This window comes from Bubalus bubalis, chromosome 10 (assembly GCF_019923935.1).
Source record: "Bubalus bubalis isolate 160015118507 breed Murrah chromosome 10, NDDB_SH_1, whole genome shotgun sequence".
Taxonomy (NCBI): Eukaryota; Metazoa; Chordata; class Mammalia; order Artiodactyla; family Bovidae; genus Bubalus; species Bubalus bubalis.
In genome coordinates, this window is record NC_059166.1 from 71,811,419 (window position 1) to 71,834,009 (window position 22,591).

General features: G+C 37.2%; 1 protein-coding gene across 2 annotated transcripts in view; it reads right to left on the minus strand.

The window, feature by feature from the left end:
- The window catches only part of CEP85L (centrosomal protein 85 like), a 145,692-nt gene that overhangs the window by 101,597 nt on the left and 21,504 nt on the right, over positions 1-22,591 (minus strand). For both annotated transcript variants that reach the window (XM_006071450.4, XM_006071452.4), the window contains exon 2: positions 21,446-21,607. In XM_006071450.4, the coding sequence (XP_006071512.3) occupies positions 21,446-21,607 (162 nt within the window). The remainder of the gene's footprint in view (positions 1-21,445; positions 21,608-22,591) is intronic.

The window sequence follows — 22,591 nt, forward strand, 5'->3', positions numbered from 1 at the left end:
GGGGGTCAGGATGGGGAATACATGTACACCCATAGTGGATTCATGTTGATGTATGGCAAAACCAATACAATATTGTAAAGTAATTAGCCTCCAGTTAAAATAAATAGTTATATTTAAAAAAAAAGAAAGAAACCATTTAGCAAAGTAAGGTAATGAAACTTACTCACTGTAATAAAATATACAAGCAAAAAAATAAATAAATAAATAAAATAAAATATACAAGCAAAGAAAACAGAGCCCTGGAAAATTTGTATGATGTCTTCCAAAATTAGTGCTTGTCTAGTGTTAACAGCATAGGGGTGTTGAGGGTGGTGGCTAAGGGGAGTCAGGTTTCTCTTTAGGGTGGTAAAAATGTCCTAAAATTCATACAATGATGTTTATACAACTCTGTGAATATACTAAAAGCCACTAACCTGTCCACTTTAAATGGGTGAATTGTATGGTATGTAAGTTACATTTCAATTATTCCGTCACTGAGTCATGTCTGACTCTTTGAGACTCCAGGGACTGTAGCACGCCAGGCTCCCCTGTCCTCCGCTATCTCCCAGAGCTGGTTCAAACTCATGTCCATTAAGTCAATGATACCATCCAACCATCTCTTCTTTTATAATTATTTCCTGTCTTGTCTTCTCCACTAGACTTTATGTATATAATGAACAGAGAAAATGTCTATTTAATTCTAACCTTTAGCATAATACCTGACACATAATATACACTCAATAAATATTGGTTACATGAATAAATAAATGACTGAACAAGTCCTTACCTTAAAAGGCCTTAGTTTCTTCATAAAATAACCACAACGCAGCAAATGTTAACCTTTCTTATTTGTCTTCCTTTTTGACATACACTCACAAGATGACCTCAAAATTTATACTATTCGACAGTCCTATTATTTCTTAGTAAAAACAACTAACTAATGAAGATATGATTAAAGTAAAGCCCACTTTTGTCAGTCCCTCCTATTTGAAATAAATGAGGTTAATTAGATAAGAAAATTATCTCTAATACATATAGCAGTTGGGAATTATCAAAGAAAAAATATCTAATTCCACCTTACCTTTTCATTAGTAAAATATATAAATATGCTTGAAAATTATCCCCAAATAGACTATTTAAAGCTACATTTCTGAACTCAAGTTTTAAAAGATAAAAGAACTCCATGTGAGCCTGCCTCTCAGGCACCTTGTGACTCACGAGAGGCAGGCTCCTGTGGAAGCTACAGAGCCAAGTCTAAGCAAATTGTAAGTTCCTTTTTAGACTCAGGCTCCTCTCCTCCTCTTGCTTCTCCCTTAATCACTCAAGTCTGGAACCACAGGGAGGTTATGCCCTACACAACAAGTGCTGTATACGTCGAAGACAACTCTCCTCTCTGAGCCAACAGCAGCTATTTACATGGCCTCCAGGTCTCAGCAAAGAAAATCACAGAACAGGTGATCTGCGGTGTGGCTTACGTTACAATTTGGTAGTCCTGCAGGCTCATCTCCTCACGTCACAGATCTATTTCCTCCCACCCCGGAATCTGACACCCCATGAACAAATTACCACAGCTAAAAAGTGGAGCCGCTAATGTTGAATTAGTGTTCCAACTTGTTAAATACAAAAATGTCACACTCTTATTTAGCATTATTTAAAATCTCAAAATACCATGCTAAAAGTAAATCACTCAGTGGTAATTTTAGAGTATTTTTCTGTAGGAGAGTCCCTTCCCTTCCCTGCTGAGTTCTGATGTAATCCTCTCCATGTTGATCTCTGCAGTTCTTGAAACAGCTTAAGTATTCAATATATGTTTATGAAGTGAATAAATGAACAGACTTCCAAAAGCTGCACAGAAGAGAGCATAGAAAGGTACCTTTTTCATATAAGGTCACTTATAAAATTGGATATTTCTAATTCCTAAAGCATTTAGAGTCTGTATGATAAATATATATTCTACATTCATGTATGAATTTTAAGTTTTTAAATAATCAAAAAACACAACATTAAAATAAAGAGGAATAGTAGAAAAGAGTATGTTATTTTTTCAGATGATTCATAGAATACCTTGTGGATTCAGCAATGACCAAACAGCATCACTTGGAACATCAGTTACATGCAAACAACACTAAAGGTCTGACTAGACAGAACCTTTCAGTTTGTTTAAAGCCTGATGACTTACTTCACAGCTGTACTGCTTACTTAATATGTCATGGAATTGAAGTAAAACTTATTCATGTTCTTTTATGTCTACCTCAAAAATTAAATTTACATTTAGTATATAGAGGTATACCACTTAATCATGATCATCTTTTAAAAATAAAATAACTGCTAAGATAAACAAGAACTCAAAATTTACTATTACAGGTTACATATTTGAATTATCTAACACAAGCATAATGTTATTGGCAAAGAACGTATTTTAGAAGCTTGTAGCAAGATAGGCTTTTCCCTCCTAAACACTCAAATTCCAACCAAACTTTACACATGAAAAACTGGTGCAATCACACTCTTTACTTGCTCAGCTTCACGTGGGTATCCACTGGTCTAGCAGCCAAGTATGCTCTGAGACTCCAGGGTAAGGTTCCGTCTTCCTCCTAATGAAGCCTGCACTTCACACCCAACTGGAGAATTCTAGCAACAATTACTGACATTATTCCTTTACTCTATCCTCTAAGTGGGCAAGAGAACTCTTTAGAATTTCAGGGATTCTCCTATCTAAAATCTCCCCTAACCCAGACATTTGTATCTCACCATAGCCACATTAACTTTCTGTTTGCCAAAAGAACCAGGGCAATTCCACTGCAGTGAGGCCGTTAGCACTGTCAAAATGACAGCAGGAGTAAGCTCTTAGGACTCCCAGACTGATGGCAGAATATAGTTTATCACAGAAATAATGCTAATTGCTATAAATTTCTATTATATTGAGCATTAAGTGGAGGGACAAGAGTTATTTTGAGAAGCCAATGCCATTTCTACTGGGAAATATATAAACATACATATATGCTCATGAAATTGGAAAGTAAACCCTTTACAAATTACACTGTCACTACCAAATGTCCAATAAAAATATAATACAAGCTACATTTATAATTTTAAGTTTTATAGCAATCACATCAAAAATTAAAATGAAAAGGTAAAACTAACTTCAATAACTTATTTAATCCACTATATCTAAAATATATCATTATGCAATCAATATTAAAAAGTATTAATAAGATATTTTACAGTCTTTATTCAAATCCAGTGTGAATCTTACATCTCAATTTGGGCAGACATAGTTCAAGCACTCAGTAACCCCATGTTACTAGTGGCTACCACACTGGATCACACAGTGCTATACTACTGTTTTCCATAAACTGCCTTAGATATCTTCAGAAAGGAAATGACAATAGTTTACAATGGCTGTAAGTACACATATTGTATCAAGCATAGTATGTAAATTGTGGTAAGAATTAAATTGGGAGTTTTTGTTACTAGTCAGTCCCATGTAGTATATAAATCATGCAGTTATTTGCTATGTATATTGAGGTTTTAACAATAATCTTTTTTTGATTTTTAAGAAATTTTTACAACATTGTGTTGGTTTTTACCATAGGACAACGCAAATCAGCCATAATTATACATACATCCCCTCCCTCTGCTGCCTTCCTCCCCTTTCCCTCCCATCCCTCCAGGTCATGAGCGAGAGCTAGACTGGGCTCCCATGCCGCACAGCAGCTCCTCACCAGCTGTCCATCTTGCCCCGACAGTGTATGTCTGTTGACGCTGCTCTCCATTCATCCCACTCCCTCCCTCCCCCACTGCCCACAAGTCCATTCATCCCACTCCCTCCCTCCCCCACTGCCCACAAGTCCATTCTCCACCTCTGCGTCTCATTTCCTTCCCTGCAAATAGGTTCATCAATATCATTTTTCTAGATTCCATATATACGCGTTAATATACTATATTTGTTTTTCTCTTTCTGACTTACTTCACTATGTATAACAGGCTCTAGGTTCGTCCGTCTCACTAGAGCTAAGGGAACCCTTGTACAGTGTTGATGGGAATATAAACTGATACAGCTATTAGGGACTACAATATGGAGATTCCTTAAAAAGCCAGAAATAAATCTAACATATGACCTAGCAACTCCACTACTGGGCATATACTCTGAGAAAATCATAATCAAAAAAGACACATGCATCCCAATGTTCACAGAAGCACTGTTTACAATAGCCAGGACAGGGAAGCAACCTAGATGTCCATCAACCGATGAATGGACAAAGAAGATGTGGTATGTGTACATATAGTGGAATATTACTCAGCAAATAATCAGGTTTAAGATTTCAAATGCATTCACACATTTCACCAAAAAATTGTCACAGCCAAATAATGCACCACTTCATGCCAAAGCCTCAGAAATCCAGAAGGAATATGTACCCTCTTCTAAGACAAATTTTAATAGTAAAACTTCACTAAAATATTCTGCAGATACACTCTAAAACAAACTCCAGCTGTGTTTGGTAGCAGGTCCAAATTTCATGTATATTATTTAAATTAATATAATTGTACACTACCACAATTCTCAGCTGGAGGGTTTAGTACAAAGGAGATAAATATCTTTTAGGTTATTCGATAAGGTTTGGAATTTAATAAGAATAGATTTAATTTTATAAATCAGAAAAAACAAACACTTTGTAAGCCTACGGTTAGTGAATGACGAAATGACTGATATAATTAAAGACCAAAGTATTAATATGCAAAGCATATATAAAGTATCCACATGACACTGATATGGAATAATCTAACCCACAGCATGTTTTAAAGCTGACATTATGTTAGAAATAACCTATTAGCTACATTCTAATACAAGGCTATTTTCAACACTCAATAATCCTCCACGATCTTTTTTTCCCTGAGCCCTTTATACTAAACAGATATGATGACATGAAGCAAATCCAACATGGAAAAACAAAGATCACAAATTAGAAGACTCAGGAAACTTTCCAAAGAACAGAGATGGTAAAAAACCAATGAACAGCTCTCACAAAACAGAAATCAGGAAAACTTCAGAAAAACATAAATTCAGGCAAGAAAACTACACTAACTGGAATCAGGTGTTACATCAGCAAACACACCAAGCTTTCATTCTAAATAAATAATCTTTAATAAGCCTGCTAAAACTATTCCTTATTTTTAGATAAAATTGTTAAACAACTGATTTTTTTAACAGGAGTACCCTGTACCTCTCCTGACAGTCAAACAATTACAATCAAAGTTTGTATCAATTTTATCAGTATTATCATTCAAACCATAATTCTGATTCATTTTCTACAGAAGCACCAAGTCTCTGTTATTGCCAATTTCCTAGAATCCTATAACTTCTTCTTATTTTCATGCACCACCCTTACACTTACTATCCTTTCCGAGAACTCTTGCCCTATTTGCCCTCTGTCTTCAAACTTTGACATTGCTTCATCCATATATAATAGGTTCTAAATAACACTACCTTCTATGATAATGCCTTAAACTCAATGGATTCTTTGTCCATTCGAATATCTTGTACAGTGCTCTGTAACATACCAGTAAAATCACTCATTCTATGTATTAATTAAATAACTAGCAGGAAAAGGAGTTGGAGTTCAACTTGGAGGTAATGGCAAGAAATAATGAAAGGCCAAAAGAAAACAACATCCTCACACATCAGCCCAATTCAAGAAGAAAGTGAAAATCATGTTCTTTATCCCTAAAACATTATAGGGATTTGTATTTAACACCTGATCAATTATTCAGTGAGAAAAGCAGTGATATTTGCTATTGACACAAATAAGTTTTAAATTAATTCAAAGAATAAAGAGAAAAGGCATTTTTCTAAACAGAAATAGAAAAGATGAGTAATTATATATAATAATACATAGCAGAATCAAAGAGTTTCTGGAAATTATTTAAAAAATACTATCATATTCTCAATGAGGTATTTTCAGTTTTTCAGCCACTCATTAAGAAAATATAGCATCACAGCCCTGACACTGTGTGGCCTAATATGGGCAAAAGAAGGGATTTTTTTTTTTTTTTTTAAAGCTTTCCCTGGAAGAACTCAGGAAGAAAATTTCCCACCTGGACCCAGATTAATACCATAATAGTCTACAGAAATTAAAGTGCATGCATGCATGTTCAGTCGCATCCGACTCTTTGCAACCCCTGGACTGTAGCCCACCAGGCTCCTCTGTCCATGGAATTTCCCAGGCAAGAATACTAAAGCGGTTCCCATTTCCTACTCCACAGGATCTTCCTGACCCAGGGATCGAACCTGCGTCTCTTGCAGCTCCTGCACTGGCAGGTGTATTCTTTACCACTACACCACCTGGGAAGTAACTGCCTAGAAAAAGAGCATTAATCTTGAATGTCTAAGCCAAATCTTAAAAAAGCTAAATTTATCTCTGAATCCAAGTAAACTTTTCAGAAGTTACAACACGGAAACAGAGTTAACCGACTGTCTGATTTGCTTAAACAGCTTTGCAATAGCACTAAAAAAAGATTAAAAAAAAAACACACCCCAGAACATCCATTCTACAACTTTTAAATCTCCAGATCTGTATCCTTTCCACACAATTCTATCCTCAAAAACATTAATTTTTAAAGTTTATTGATGAGACCAAATAACTAATAATACATTTTTTAAAACTTCACAGTGGTTTCCTGTTTTATTTTCAACTCCACTTAGCTCAAATTACTCTCCAAAAATTTTATGCCTTTCTATTTAACCAGATATTAATACATGTAATAGTGCTGTGGGATGAATTCTGTGCTCCACACAGACACACTGAAATCTTAACCCCCCAGTACCTGTGAATGTTATCTTATTTTGAAATCAGGTCTTTACAGATGTAGTAAGTTAAGATGAGGTCATACTGTACGTGGGTGAGCCCTAAATCCAATGACCAGTGTCCTTACAAAGGGAAAGAGAGATATATGAAGACACAGAAGAGACCCAGAGAAGCAGGCCATGTACAGGAAGCAGAGAAGAAAGCTATGGTGCCACAAACCACAGAAGGTCAAAGATTCCCAGACCAGCAGAATCTAGAGAGGTAATTAAGGAAGACTTGTCACTAGAACTTTCGGAAAAACAGAGCCCAGCTGATACCTTGATTTTGAATCTATTGTCTCCAGAACTGTGAGAATATATATTTCTGCTGTTGTAAGCAGCCCCCAGTTTATGGTAATTTGTTATGGTAGCCCTGGGAAACGAATACAGGGAAATATGGGTTAATACTTCCAAACGTGCTTTACTTGTACACTGGAGATAAACAAATATGTAAATGGATGGTAGATGGTAGGAGGTGCCTCACTGCTGGAGAGGGAAATTACAGACAAGGAGGGGAAAAAGCTAAAATGAGCTCTGCTGTACTGGACTAGAGTGAGAGACATCAGTAAGAACTAACTTAGCTTAATACAGATACTTATGAATAGACACAAATAATTTTAGATATGCACATATATACAGGTGAGTATATATACCCTAGAGAAGCTACTTCTGTCCTTCATGATGGCACAGAAGCAATGACACCCCAGCAGTAACAAGCACTCCCAGCACACAGATCTTGGTTTCTAAATACTCTTCTCCAGCAAAAAAAAACAAAAACAAAAAAACTAGGGCTCCCTGGAGCAATGGCTGATTCTAGGTCTATGGTAGGGAAAACATAAGATGACCATACAACACCCTATAGCATTCAAAAGGAAGTGCTCAAAAACAAAAGGACGGGGGGAGAACACAAAGTATCACAGGAGTCAACCTGAAAGAGTTCCCAATGGTAAAAGCTGGAATCATTTGAGCAACAAATTACTATAGGTACTATAGGATGTTGTATGGTCATCTGTATTTTTTGGTTTTGGTTGCTTGGGCTTCCCTAGTGGCTCAGATGATACAGAATCTGCCCACAATTCAAGAGTCCCGTGTTTGATCCCAGGGTCAGGAAGATCCCCGGAGAAGGAAATGGCAATCCACTCCAGTATTCTTGCCTGGAGAATTCCACAGACAGAGGAGCCTGGCGGGCTACCCGTCCAGGGGATCGCAATGAGTCGGACATGACTGAGCGACTAACACACACACGTTGGATAATAACCCAATCCATACTAAAATAAATGATTGCTGCTGTTGTTTTCGTTCAGTAGCTAAGCCATGTCCAATTCTTTGTGACCCCATGGACTGCCGCACACCAGGTTTCCCCGTCCTTCGCTATCTCTGAGTTTGCTCAAACTCATGTCTGTTGAATCAGCGATGCCATCCAACTATCTCATTCTCTGTCAACCCCTTCTCCTCTTGTCCTTAATCTTTCCCAGCATCAGGGTCTGTTCTAACGAGTCAGTGCTTCGCATCAGGTGGCCAAAGTATTGGAGCTTCAGCTTCAGCACCAGTCCTTCAATGAATATTCAAGGTTGATTTCCTTTAGGATTGACTGGTTTGACCTCCCTGCAGTCTAAAGGACTCCCAAGGGTCTTCTGCAGCACCACAGTTCAAAAGCATTAGTTATTCAGTGCTCAGCCTTCTTTATGGTCCAATTATCACATCCTTACATGACTACTGGAAAAAAAACCATAGTTTTGACTAAAGGAACCTTTGTTGGCAAAGTGATGTCTCTGCTTTTTAATACACTGTCTAGGTTTGTCATAGCTTTTCTTCCAAGGAGCAAGTGTCTTTTAATTTTGTGGCTGAGTCACCATATTCATTGATTTTGGAGCCCAAGAAAATGAAATCTGACACTGCTTCCACTTTTTCCCCATCTATTTGCCATGGGACCAAGTAATGGGACCAAATGCCATGATCTTTGTTTTTCGAATGTTGAGTTTTAAGCCAGCTTTTTCACTCTCCTCTTTCACCTTCATCAGGAAGCTCTTTAGTTCCTCTTCACTTTCTGCCATTTAAGTCATATCATCTGCATATCTAAGGTTATTGATATTTCTCCGGGCAATCTTGACTCCAGCCTGTGCTTCATCCAGCCTGGCATTTTGCGTGATATACTCTGCATGTAAGTTAAATAAGCAGGGTGACCATACATAGCCTTGACATATACTCCTTTTCCAATTTTGAACCAATCTATTGTTCCATGTCCAGTTCCAACTGTTGCTTCTTGATTTGCATACACGTTTCTCAGGAGGCAGGTAATGTGGTATGGTTCCCATCTCTTTAAGAAAGTTGTTCCATTGCCCAGTCGTGTCCAACTCTTTGCGACCCCATGGCCTGCGGCACGCCAGGCCTCCCTGTCCCTCACCATCTCCCAGAGTTTGCACAAGTTCATGTTCATTGCATCGGTGATGCTGTCCAGCCACTTCATCCTCTGATGCCCTCTTCTCCTTCTGCCCTCAATCTTTTCTAGGGCAGTTGAGTCATCTGTCCACATCAGATGACCAGAATACTGGAGTTTCAGCTTCAGTATCAGTCTTTCCAGTGAATATTCAGGGCTGATCTTCCTTAAGATTGACTGGTTTGATCTCCCTGCTGTTCAGCATCACAGTTCGAAGACATCAATTCTTTGGCCTTCTTTACGGTCCAGCTCTCACAACCATACCTGACCACTAGGAAGACCATTGCCTTGATATACGGACCTTTGTCGGCAGAGTAATGTCTCTTCTTTTCAACATACTGTCTAAGTTTGTCATCGCTTTCCTGCCAAGAAGCAATCGCCTTCTGATTTCATGGCTGCAGTCACTGTCCACAGTGATTTTAGAGCCCAAGAAGAGGAAATCTGTTACTACTTCCAACTTTTCCCCTTCTATTTGCCATGCAGTAATAGGGCTGATGCCATGATCTTAGTTTTTTTAACATTTAGTCTTAAGTCGGCTCTTCCACTCTCCCCTTCACCCTCATCAAGAAGTCCTTTAGTTCCTCTTTGCTTTCTGCCATTAGAGTGGTATCATCCGCATATCTGAGGTTGATGATGTTTCTCCTGCCCATCTTGATTCCAGCTTGTAACTCACCCAGCCTAGCATTTCTCATGATATGCTCAGCGTACAGGTTAAACAAAAGGGGTGACAGCAGACAGCCCTGTTGTACTCCTTTCTCAATCTTGAACCAATCAGATGTTCCATACAGGGTTCTAACCGTTGCTTCTTGACCTGCATACAGGTTTCTCAGGAGATAAGTAAGATGATCTGGTATTCTCATCTCTCTAAGAGCTTTCCTTGTCATCATCCACATAGTAAAAGGCTTTAGTGCAGTCGATAAAACAGAGAGAGATGTTTTTCTGAAACTCCCATGCTTTCTCTATATAGGAATATTCCACAGTTTGTTGTGATCCACACAGTCAAAGGTTTTAGCATAGTCAATGAAGCAACAATAGATTTTCTTGGAATTCCCTTGCTTTTTCTATGATCCAGTGTATGTTGGCAATTTTTCTCTGGTTCCTCTGCCGTTTCTAAATCCAGCTTGTACATCTGGAAGTTCTTGGTTCATATACTGCTGAAGCCTAGCTTGAAGGATTTTGAGCATAATCTTGCTAGCATGTAAAATGAGTGCAGTTGTACGGTAATTTGAACATTGTTTGGCATTGCCTTTCTTTGGGATTGGAATGAAAACTGATCTTTTCCAGTCCTGTGGCCACTGCTGAGTTTTCCAAATTTGCTGGCATAATGAGTGCAGCACTTTAACAAAGTGCTCATGTTGATATTTACAAATTACTGAATAGATAAATAAGAAAGGACAAACATATCTTAAAGAATAATTTCAAATATTAAACTCAGAAACTTCCTCTTCTAGGAGGTAGAGTTTAATCCTTCCCTTCTAACTTGCATCCAAAGAACAGAATATAGAAAGGAGAAAAACCTTTACTACATGGTGGGAAAACATAGCAAGTCTGATACTACCGGTTCTTGAGCATTTCTAAGCATTTTTAATAGTATAAATCAACGGTTTATTCCTGAAATTCTTGTTGCTGTTTTAGAATGTAAAATTTGGTTTGGTTTTTTAATTTTTTTCCTGACTTTTAGTGGTTTTCCAGAAAGAAACAAAAGTAGAGGAATGTGCTTAGTTTATTATCTTAAGTTGCAAATTCACTTCAATATCTTTCTAGGTTGGTATATATATAGCTCGGAGAAGGTGATGGCACCCCACTCCAGTACTCTTGCCTGGAAAATCCCATGGACGGAGGAGCCTGGAAGGCTGCAGTCCATGGGGTCGCTAAGAGTTGGACAAGACTGAGCGACTTCACTTTCACTTTTCACTTTCATGCACTGGAGAAGGAAATGGCAACCCACTCCAGTGTTCTTGCCTGGAGAATCCCAAGGACAGGGGAGCCTGGTGGGCTGCCGTCTATGGGGTTGCACAGAGTTGGACACGACTGAAGCGACTTAGCAGCAGCTTAGCAGCATATATGGAGAAGGCAATGGCACCCTACTCCAGTACTCTTGCCTGGAAAATCCCATGGATGGAGGAGCCTGGTAGGCTGCAGTCCATGGGGTCACTAAGAGTCGGACACGACTGAGGACTTCACTTTCACTTTTCACTTTCATGCATTGGAGAAGGAAATGGCAACCTGCTCCAGTGTTCTTGCCTGGAGAATCCCAGGGACGGTGGAGCCTGATGGGCTGCTGTCATGGGGTCGCACAGAGTCAGACACGACTGAAGCGACTTAGCAGTAGCAGCAGCATATATATAGTTACCTAATTACTTTAACTGAATACACAGTGAAATATTTAACCACTTCCCAATTGATAAGATACTTGGAGTTGTTTCTAACTTTCTTCAAAACAGTTTTACAGTGAATATTCTTATATATGTTATCTTTATTTACCTGTGTGTGTGTGCTGAATCAAGCATATATACACTTTACATATATTATTTACAGGTAAGCAATTTAACCTCTGTCTCGTTTTCCCATCAGAGAACTGCTGTGAGGATTAAATGAGTTAACCTGTAAGTGCCTAGAACATAGTTAACAGCCACATAGCTGTTAGTTATCATTGGCAAATTGCCCTCTATAAAGGCTGACTACATATACTATTTTTTAGAGTACTGTTTTTCCCATCTTTGCTCAGACACTGGATATTACAGTCTATTTTTTTTTTTTAAGGGGCAATTTCACTAGTGAAAGTGGTTCTAATTGTACAGTCTTTCACTTCACTATGACTGAGTTTGATTATCTTTTTGATGTTTATTGGCCACTTGTAATTTTTACATGAATTGTGTATTTCTTTTATCTGTGAAATTTTTAAATTATGAAATATTTAAAATTTTATAGATAAACGCCTATTGGGGTGCATTAAATAAGAAGGATACTATTTTCCTGTTAATTTGATTATAAATATTTTTTCCTAGTATGTTTCCTTTTATATTTAGTAGCTTTTAGCAGTGTTCAAAATTTAAATTTCTATTAAAATCTGTGTTGTATGGCTTAAGAATATTTCTAATGTAAAAATATAAAATAAACCTACTCCATTTTAAATTTAATTTTCTTACAGTTTGAGGTCAGGCTGTAATAACACTTTTTCTAGGCTTAATCCTCCCTTACTACTTTGAAATGCTGTTTTTATATCATGTACTAAATTTCCAAATAAGTGTGTGTTTTTAAAAAGTACTTAGGTTGATATATGTGCTAGAGAAATCTCAATATCTAATAGAGATTATAAGCTTGTTTTCTTCTCTGATTTGTTGCTTGATTCTGCTGTAAACTGGTAGAAGGACTTTGATTCATTCTGTGTGTTATTTTCAAAGCATCACAAAGAAAGCCCCCATGTAAGCCTGCCTAACCCTTGAATTCCTGGGTCTAACCCAGTCCTCAGCTTATCTCCACGGCTGGATTTCCGTGGAGAACAGAGCAATTCTAGGAGCCTCGGGTAATATGCCTTAGCTTATATGACTCATACCACAATGAAAAAAGAAAACAAACTCTTTTTTTAGAACTCCAATACAGACTTAAAAAAAAAAAAAAAAAGCCAATTACAAAGTATGTATGGGATGATCCAGTTTTATTCTCAAGTTTGTGTGTATGCGAATAAACACAGAACAAAATATCTAGAAGAACATGCAATACCCTAATAACACTTGTGACCTCTGACAAGAAAGCAAGGATCAGAAGACAGAAGATAAAGGGAAATTTTACTTTTTCTCTATTAATGCTAAATGAATTCAAAATTTTCAAAGTCCATAAATTTAATACTTGAAATACAAATTTGCTTTTAAAATTATGTTCATATAAAATAAATTTACTCCATTTTAAGTGTGCTTTTTTAAAATGTGCATTTTTCACCTTTTTTAAAATCATGGTGGGGGGAATAGAAAAAATACACATACTAGTTGACATTAAGGAAAAGTTTTACAATCTTTTTAAAATTATTTTTCTCTTTATTTTTTCTCATTTATATCTATATGACAAATTCTCTTGTTTAGATCATTGCCTAAGTTCACAAAGTTACATTCTCCCCCTCGTAAAACGCATTGAAATAACAGAAAAGTAAAAAAGTGGAAACTCATGGCAATGAATAATATAGGACCATCAGCAATAAGATTACAACAAAATTTCAGAAGACAGAAAATGAAGTGTGGTAACTATTGAAAAAATAAGTCTTGGGAATGCAGCACAGGGAGTTCATCTCTCTGGGAACATCAAAGAGGCACCAACCTCAGAAATATCAAGTACAAAGCAGGCTAAAACAAGAATCTGTAACTGAAAGTCTCTCTATACACATATACATACATACATATATATGTATATACACACACACATATATATACACACACCACACACACACATATATACACACACCACACACATATATATATGCATCATTTCATTGAACAAAATCGAGCACCCAGTACATACTAGTCCCTATACCAGTCCCTATTCTATGATACAAACAATAAATAACAAACCCAAATAACAAGCAATAAACAACAAGTAACAAACCCAAAGTAAAGCAGGGTAGTAGGTACAAAGCTGTGACAGTAGCAACAGAAGTATCCCTGTTTCAGGGAACCTTCCCAGGGAGGGAAAATTTGAAGAGACATGAAAAAAATAAGAGTGCAGGGAAGGAGAATAATCACTTTTTATTAAAGTACTCATGGTAATACAAAGAAATTGTGCTAAGCAATTTAAAAGTCATATTATTAAATTTTCATAAGACTTTTAAAAAATATTATCTCCAATTTGAAGATGAAAAATCTCAGGCTCAGAGAAATGAGAAATTATTCCAGGTTGCACAGATAATTAACTGATAACAGGTCTAACCAAAGTTATAGCTCTTAATCACCAAACTGATGAGAATAAATCATTTCATCTTTTGAAAACTAGTTTACTAACATCGTATGATATCACTTATATGCAGTGATTTATATGCAGTGATCTAAAAAGAAATGATACAAATGAACTTATACACAAAACAGAAACAGATTCACAGACTTAGAGAATGAACTTGGTTACCAAGGGGGATGGGTCAGGGGAAGAAATAGGGAGTTTGGGATTGATATGTACACACTACTATATTTAAAATGGATAACCAACAGGGACTTACTGCAAAACACAGGGAACTCTGCTCAGTATTATGTAACAACCTAAACGGAAAAAGAATTTGAAAAAGAATAGATAACATGTATATGTATAAAGCTATGGTTTCTCCAGTAGTCATGTATGGATGTGAAAGTGGACTATAAAGAAAACTGAGCACTGAAGAATTGATGCTTTTGAACTGTGGTGTTGGAGAAGACTCTTGCGAGTCCCTTGGACTGCAAGGAGATCCAACCAGTCCATCCTAAAGGAAATCAGTCCTGAGTGTTCATTGGAAGGACTGATGTTGAAGCTGAAACTCCAATACTTTGGCTACCTGATGCGAAGAGCTGACTCATTGGAAAAGACCCTGATGCTGGGAAAGATTGAGGGCAGGAGGAGAAGAGCACGACAGGATGAGATGGTTGGATGGCATCACCGACTCAATGGACATGAGTTTGCGTAAACTCTGGGAGTTGGTGATGGGCAGAGAGGCCTGGCGTGCTGCAGTCCATGGGGTCACCAAGAGTCAAACACGACTGAGCAACTGAACTGAACTGAACTGAAAACATTTTGCTGTATAACTGATACTATCACAACATTATTAATCAACCATGGAAGTCAGAAAGAAGTGACAATACTTTTCAAGTAATAAAAGAAAAGAACTGTCAAACTAGGCAGTATTGTATACCTACTGAAACCATCCTTCAGGAATCAAGGTGAAACCAAGACCGTCTCATTTGGGGGAAAACTAAGATAATTTGTTGCCAGCAAATGTATCCTAAAGAATTGACTAAAGGAAATCCTCTAAAACAAATGTAAACAATAAGATGGAACCTTGGAACAACACAAAAGAAGAACACAGGAAGCAAAAATATGAGTAAACATAGCAGGTTCTCTATCTCCTCCTGAGTTTCCTAGATTATGTTTAACAGATGATGTAAAAATTATAACACTGTCTGATGCGGTTATGGTTATATGTAAAGGAAAGAGCTGAAACAATTTTATTATAAATGGGGTACGTCAAAGGATATAAAGGGAGAAAATGCTTCTGTACTCCAAATGTTAAAATGGTAAGCTATACATACATAAGCTATGTATATTATATATCCACATTATATATAACATAACATATAATACCTAGAGCAACTGCTAGAAGAGCTATACAAAGAGATACCCTTTTAGAAATACTATAGTTAAATCCAGGTAGAATTCTAAAATTGTTCAAGTAACCCAGAGAAAGCCAAGAAAGTGAAAACAAAGACAAAGAGAACAAACAGAAAATCTGAGTATTAATACATCAATAATTACATTATATGTAAACAGTCTAAATATACCAACTAAAAGACAAAGACTGGCAAAGTAGATTAAAAACCATGACCCAACTATACGTTGTTAATAGTGATTTAACTTTGAATATAATGTTTAGACAAGTTAGAAGAATAGAAAATATATACCATTTAAGCATTAATCAAAAGGAAGTAGAAGATATTAAACTAGATAAAGTAGTTCAATTCAGTCACTCAGTCCTGTCCGCCTCTTTGCGACCCCATGAACCGCAGCATACCAGGCCTCCCTGTCCATCACCAACTCCCAGAGTCCACCCAAACCCATGTCCATTGAGTCAGTGATGCCATCCAACCCTCTTATCCTCTGTCGTCCCCTTCTCCTCCTGCCCTTAATCTTTCCCAGCATCAGGGTCTTTTCCAATGAGTCAGCTCTTCCCATCAGGTGGCCAAAGTATTGAAGTTTCAGCTTCAACATCAGTCCTTCCAATGAACACCCAGGACTGATCTCCTTTAGGATGCACTGGTTGGATCTCCTTGCAGTCCAAGTAGACTTCAGCACAAAAAAATTACCAGAGACAGAGAAAGACATCATACAATAATAAAAGAGACAACCCACCAAGAATATATAGCAATCCTAACTGCATATGCACTGAACAACAGAGCTGCAAGATATCAAACAAAAGGTTATAAAACTAAAAAATTAAATGTACAAATTCACAATTACAGTTGAGACTTTTAATACTTCTTTTTTCAACAACTGAACAACTCAACAGAAAATCATCAAGGATATAGAAAAAAATCAACACCATCATCCAACAGGATCTACTTCCTCAAAAAGACAATATTGCAACTCACCCAACATGAAAGATAATTTGAGTAGTTCTATGACTATTAGCACTATTGGTGCTGGAGAAGACTCTTGAGAGTCCCTTGGACTGCAAGGAGATCAAACCAGTCAATCTTAAATGAAATCAACACTGAATATTCATTGGAAGGACTGATGCTGAAGCTGAAACTCCAAATCTTTGGCCACCTGATGCCAAGAGCTGACTCACTGGAAAAGACCCTGATTCTGGGAAAGACTGAGGGCAAGAAGAGAAGGGGGTGACAGGATGAGATGGTTGGATGGCATCACTGACACAACGGACATCACTTTGAACAAACTCCGGGAGATAGTGAAGGACAGGGAAACCTGGTGTGCTGCAGTCCACAGGGTCACAGAGTTAGATACGACTGAGTGAAGAACAACGACTATTAAGGAAACTTAATTCATGATTTTAAGGTATTAATATTAAAAAAAAAAAAGAAATTTCTAGGCCCAGATGGTGTCACAAGAATTCTACTAAACATTTAAAGAAGAATTAAAACCACTCTATACCATCTCTTCCAGAAAATAGAAAGAAACACTTCCCAATTCATTTTAGAAAGCTAGTATTATCCTGATATCAAAAGGAAAAACACTCCTAATTACAGATGACATAACTATCTACAGAGAAAAATCCAAAAAATAAACCCCCCAAACCCCTCTGAGAATGAAAGAGTGAGTTCAGCAATCTCGTAAGATACAACTAACATACTGGTACCAAACTTGGACTATAAAATGCCATTTACATTCACTCTCCCAAGAATGAAATGCTTAGCTATAAATCTAACAAAACATGTACTGGACACGTATGTTGAAAACTATACAACACTGGTGAATGAAATAAGATCTAAATAAATGGGAAAACATACCATTTTAATGGATTAGCAGACTCAACAGAGTCAAGATGGCAACTCTCCCCAAACTCATATATGGACAACATAGTTCCTATTAAATTCCCAGCAAGATTTTTTGTATAGTCAAAATTATTTAAAACTTACACAGAAAAACAAAACAACCAGAATAGCTAAAACAATTTTCAAAAAAAATTAAGTGGATATTATTCTGGTTTCAAGATTCATACTGCAAAGAAAAGAAACCTCAATCTAAATCTCACACTGTGCAGTTAAGGATCAGCATGTCTGGGTTTTCCATACACCGCACATTCCAAGAAAGGTTTGGCCCTTGTCTGGCTCCTAAGATATAACCTCTAAATTCTTGAAACACCCTGCCTAATAAGAGTGTCTTTGTTTACCTGGGGACCTTGGGTAACTCCAAGCATATAGTCTATGCTAATAATGTGATTTATGGTAGGAGTCTTGAACCATGTAACGTCAGCTTGACTTCTCCAAGGCTGGAAACTAAGGTCATGCACACAGGCATTCAACCATATCAATATAACCTACCCTCAGTAAAAATCCCAAACACCAAGGATTGGATGGCCTTGCCACTGTATGTGCCCTCGCACAACACTGCTGAGAGAACTAACTACTGTCCACACAACTCCACTGGGAAAGGACAACTGGGAGTTTGGACCTAGTGTTTTCTGGACCCTGCCCTTTGCCTCTCTGTTACTAATTTAAATCAGTATCCTTTGGCTGTAAAAAAAACTATAACTTGGAAGAATCAATATAGTGAAAATGAGTATACTACCCAAAGCAATCTATAGATTCAATGCAATCCCTATCAAGCTACCAACAGCATTCTTCACAGAGCTAGAACAAATAATTACACAATTTGTAATGGAAAAACAAAAAACCTCGAATAGCCAAAGCAATCTTGAGAAAGAAGAATGGAACTGGAGGAATCAACCTACCTGACTTCAGGCTCTACTACAAAGCCACAGTTATCAAGACAGTATGGTACTGGCACAAAGACAGAAATATTGATCAATGGAACAAAATAGAAAGCCCAGAGATAAATCCACACACATATGGACACCTTATCTTTGACAAAGGAGGCAAGAATATACAATGGATTAAAGACAATCTCTTTAACAAGTGGTGCTGGGAACTCTGGTCAACCACTTGTAAAAGAATGAAACTAGAACACTTTCTAACACCATACACAAAAATAAACTCAAAATGGATTAAAGACCTAAACGTAAGACCAGAAACTATAAAACTCCTAGAGGAGAACATAGGCAAAACACTCTCTGACATACATCACAGCAGGATCCTCTATGACCCACCTCCCAGAATATTGGAAATAAAAGCAAAAATAAACAAATGGGACCTAATTAACCTTAAAAGCTTCTGCACATCAAAGGAAACTATTAGCAAGGTGAAAAGACAGCCTTCAGAATGGGAGAAGATAATAGCAAATGAAGCAACTGACAAACAACTAATCTCGAGAATATACAAGCAACTCCTACAGCTCAACTCCAGAAAAATAAATGACCCAATCAAAAAATGGGCCAAAGAACTAAATAGGCATTTCTCCAAAGAAGACATCCAGATGGCTAACAAACACATGAAAAGATGCTCAACATCACTCATTATCAGAGAAATGCAAATCAAAACCACTATGAGGTACCATTGCACACCAGTCAGATTGGCTGCGATCCAAAAGTCTACAAGTAATAAATGCTGGAGAGGGTGTGGAGAAAAGGGAACCCTCTTACACTGTTGGTGGGAATGCAAACTAGTACAGCCACTATGGAGAACAGTGTGGAGATTCCTTAAAAACTGGAAATAGACCTGCCTTATGATCCAGCAATCCCACTGCTGGGCATACACACTGAGGAAACCAGAAGGGAAAGAGACACGAGTACCCCAGTGTTCATCGCAGCACTGTTTATAATAGCCAGGACATGGAAGCAACCTAGATGTCCATCAGCAGATGAATGGATAAGCAAGCTGTGGTACATATACACAATGGAGTATTACTCAGCCATTAAAAAGAATACATTTGAATCAGTTCTAATGAGGTGGATGAAACTGGAGCCTATTATACAGAGTGAAGTAAGCCAGAAAGAAAAACACCAATACAGTATACTAATGCATATATATAGAATTTAGAAAGATGGTAACAATAACCCTGTGTACGAGACAGCAAAAGAGACACTGATGTACAGAACAGTCTTATGGACTCTGGGAGAGGGAGAGGGTGGGAAGATTTGGGAGAATGGCATTGAAACATGTAAAATATCATGTATGAAATGAGTTGCCAGTCCAGGTTCGATGCACAATACTGGATGCTTGGGGCTGGTGCACTGGGACAACCCAGAGGGATGGAATGGGAAGGGAGGAGGGAGGAGGGTTCAGGATGGGGAACACATGTATACCTGTGGCGGATTATGTAAAGTTTAAAAATAAAATAAAATTTAAAATCTTCAAAAAAAAAAAAAAAACTATAACCACTAGTACAATATCTTTTCTGAGTTCCAGCAAATAACTGAGCCTAAGAGTGTTCTCAGAAACACCCAAACATATACACATTATAAAAATATTTACTCAAAATGGACCACAGACTTACAGAATATAAAATGATTAAATTTTTAGGGGGAAAAAAAAAAGAAAAAAGTAAAATATTCAAGATCTGGGACTAGACAAAGAGTTCTTAGCCTTGATCCCAAAAGCATGATCCATACAGGCAAAAACGGATACACTGGATTTACAAGCTTAAAGACTGTTGTTCTGCAAAAGACACAGTTAGAGGATGAAAGACAAGCCAGACTGGAAGAAAATGTTTACAAATCAAATAGCCAACAAAGGATTAGTGTCTGAAATATACAAAGAATACTCAAAGCTCAACAATAAAAATGGAGGAAATCCAACTAGAAAACAGCAAAAGACAAGAACATTTCAACAAACAGAACAGATAGATGGCAAATAAACATCTGTGAAAAAATGTTCAACATTTTTAACCTTTAAAAAAAAATGAGAATTAAAACCAAAATGAGATATCACTACACTCCTATCAGAAAACCTGAATTTAAAAACCAAAGAAAAAACAAATAAATAAAAATCACCAAGGGCTAGCAAGGCTGAAGAGAAAGTTTGATTACTCATACTGATCTATTTACACTGCTGATGGAAACACAGTAGTCACTCTGGAAAACAGTGTGACGGATTCTTTAAACACTACACGTGCAGCTCCCATACGACCAGCAACTGCACTCTTGGCCACTGACCACGGAGAAGCGAAGACGTATGTTCACACCAAAACTTATGCATGAATGTTTATAATAGCAGCTTTATTTCTAAAAGCCCCAAACTGTAAACAACCCAGATGTCTTTCAGGGGTTTAATGGTTAGGCAAAACGTGGTCTCTCCAATACCACCATTGCTTTACAAAAAAAGGAACTATTAATGCACACAACAACCGGGATAAATCTTCAGAGAGAAAAGCCAATTCCAAAGAGTTACATACTGTAAGGTACAATGTATAGGGTATGCTTGAAATGACAAACAAAATTACAGAAATGGAGAATAGATTAGTGGTTTCCAACAGTTAAGAAGAGGTGGGAGGGAAAGTGGCTATGAACAGGATCAGGTATACTGTGGTGAGACAAATGTTCTGTATTTTGACCTGATCAATGTGGTGATACTGCAGTGCAGTTTTGCAAGAGACCAAGGGGTGGGGGAGCAATGAGCTGAAGGTTGCATTAGCGTCTCTGTACTATTTCTTTAAATCACGTGTGAATCTACAATTATTTCAAAATAAAAAGTTTAAAAATGAAGGAAGGAAAAACTAATCTGATCAGAACAATTTCATTTGATATACAACACTGAATATTACTAAATATTCAAACATTATTTTATAATTTTTTAGTTTGGAACAATAAGACATGCCCCTTGCTTTCTCAATTACAACCATTCTACAAAGCTTCATGTCTAACCAGTAAGAATTTAACTCACCTTCCACGCTGTCAGAACAGGAAGTTCCAATGCCAGTATCACCACTGTCAGAAGCTATACTATGTCTCCTGATATGGCTATTTCGCTGGTTAGATGGGACAGTTGTGGCCTGCCACAATGATTCATTACCAGGTAACCATGCTGATGAAGAATAATCTGGGCCTACAAAGGAAAATATGCAAAAAGTTAATAAATTTATAATGTCTATGAGTAGGTAGAAGACATCTTTTGGCCTTGTTAAAAAAAAAAAATACAAATAAGATAAAAAGCTTATTTTCTGCCAAAAATAACTCAAATACATCAGTAATGAGTCACCAAATAAACTTACTTATCAGACATACACAAATTCGATGCTGACTTAGCAGCTTTCTTTGGCTGAAGATATCTGATTTCTGCTTACAGATACTGAACTTTTAAACACAGAACTACTGTCTGATGTAAAATGTCAACTCTATCATCAATCTGTATGGAAATGTTAGTACTCTGCTCTGTAATATTTGATAGGTAGGCATCTGTGATCCCATATACAGACATTATCTGAGAACTGGGACTCAGGAAAAATCTAATCAAAGCATATTGCATGATAATACATGTAGAATGCACTTGTGGAAAGTCACTCAGTCGTGTCCGACTCTTTGTGAACCCGTGGACTATACAGTCCATGGAATTCTTCAGGCAAGAATACTAGAATGGGTAGCCGTTTCCTTCTCCAGGGGATCTTCCCAAACCAGGGATCAAACCCAGGTCTCCCACATTGCAGGCAGAATCTTTACCAGCTGAGCCATCAGGGAAGCCCAAAAATACTGGCGTGGTTAGCCTATCCCTTCTCCACAGGATCTTCCCGACACAGGAATCAAACCAGGGTCTCCTGAATTGCAGGCAGATTCTTTACCAGCTGAGCTACTAGGGAAGCTGGAAAGTCAAAACAAGGGAAGCTGGAAAGTCAAAACAATCTATTTTCTACTACTATAGCCTAACCACTTAAAATTTAAAATTATTTTGCATTATTTTAATTGATTCTATTTCTTTAGTTATCTTTCAATAAAAGTTTAACACCGAGCATTTCCTGGCTCTTAATTTTCTCTTTTGAGTTACAATAAATCTTCACTGTTCAGCTAATTTATCACTTTTCAATGTTCTCTTAAA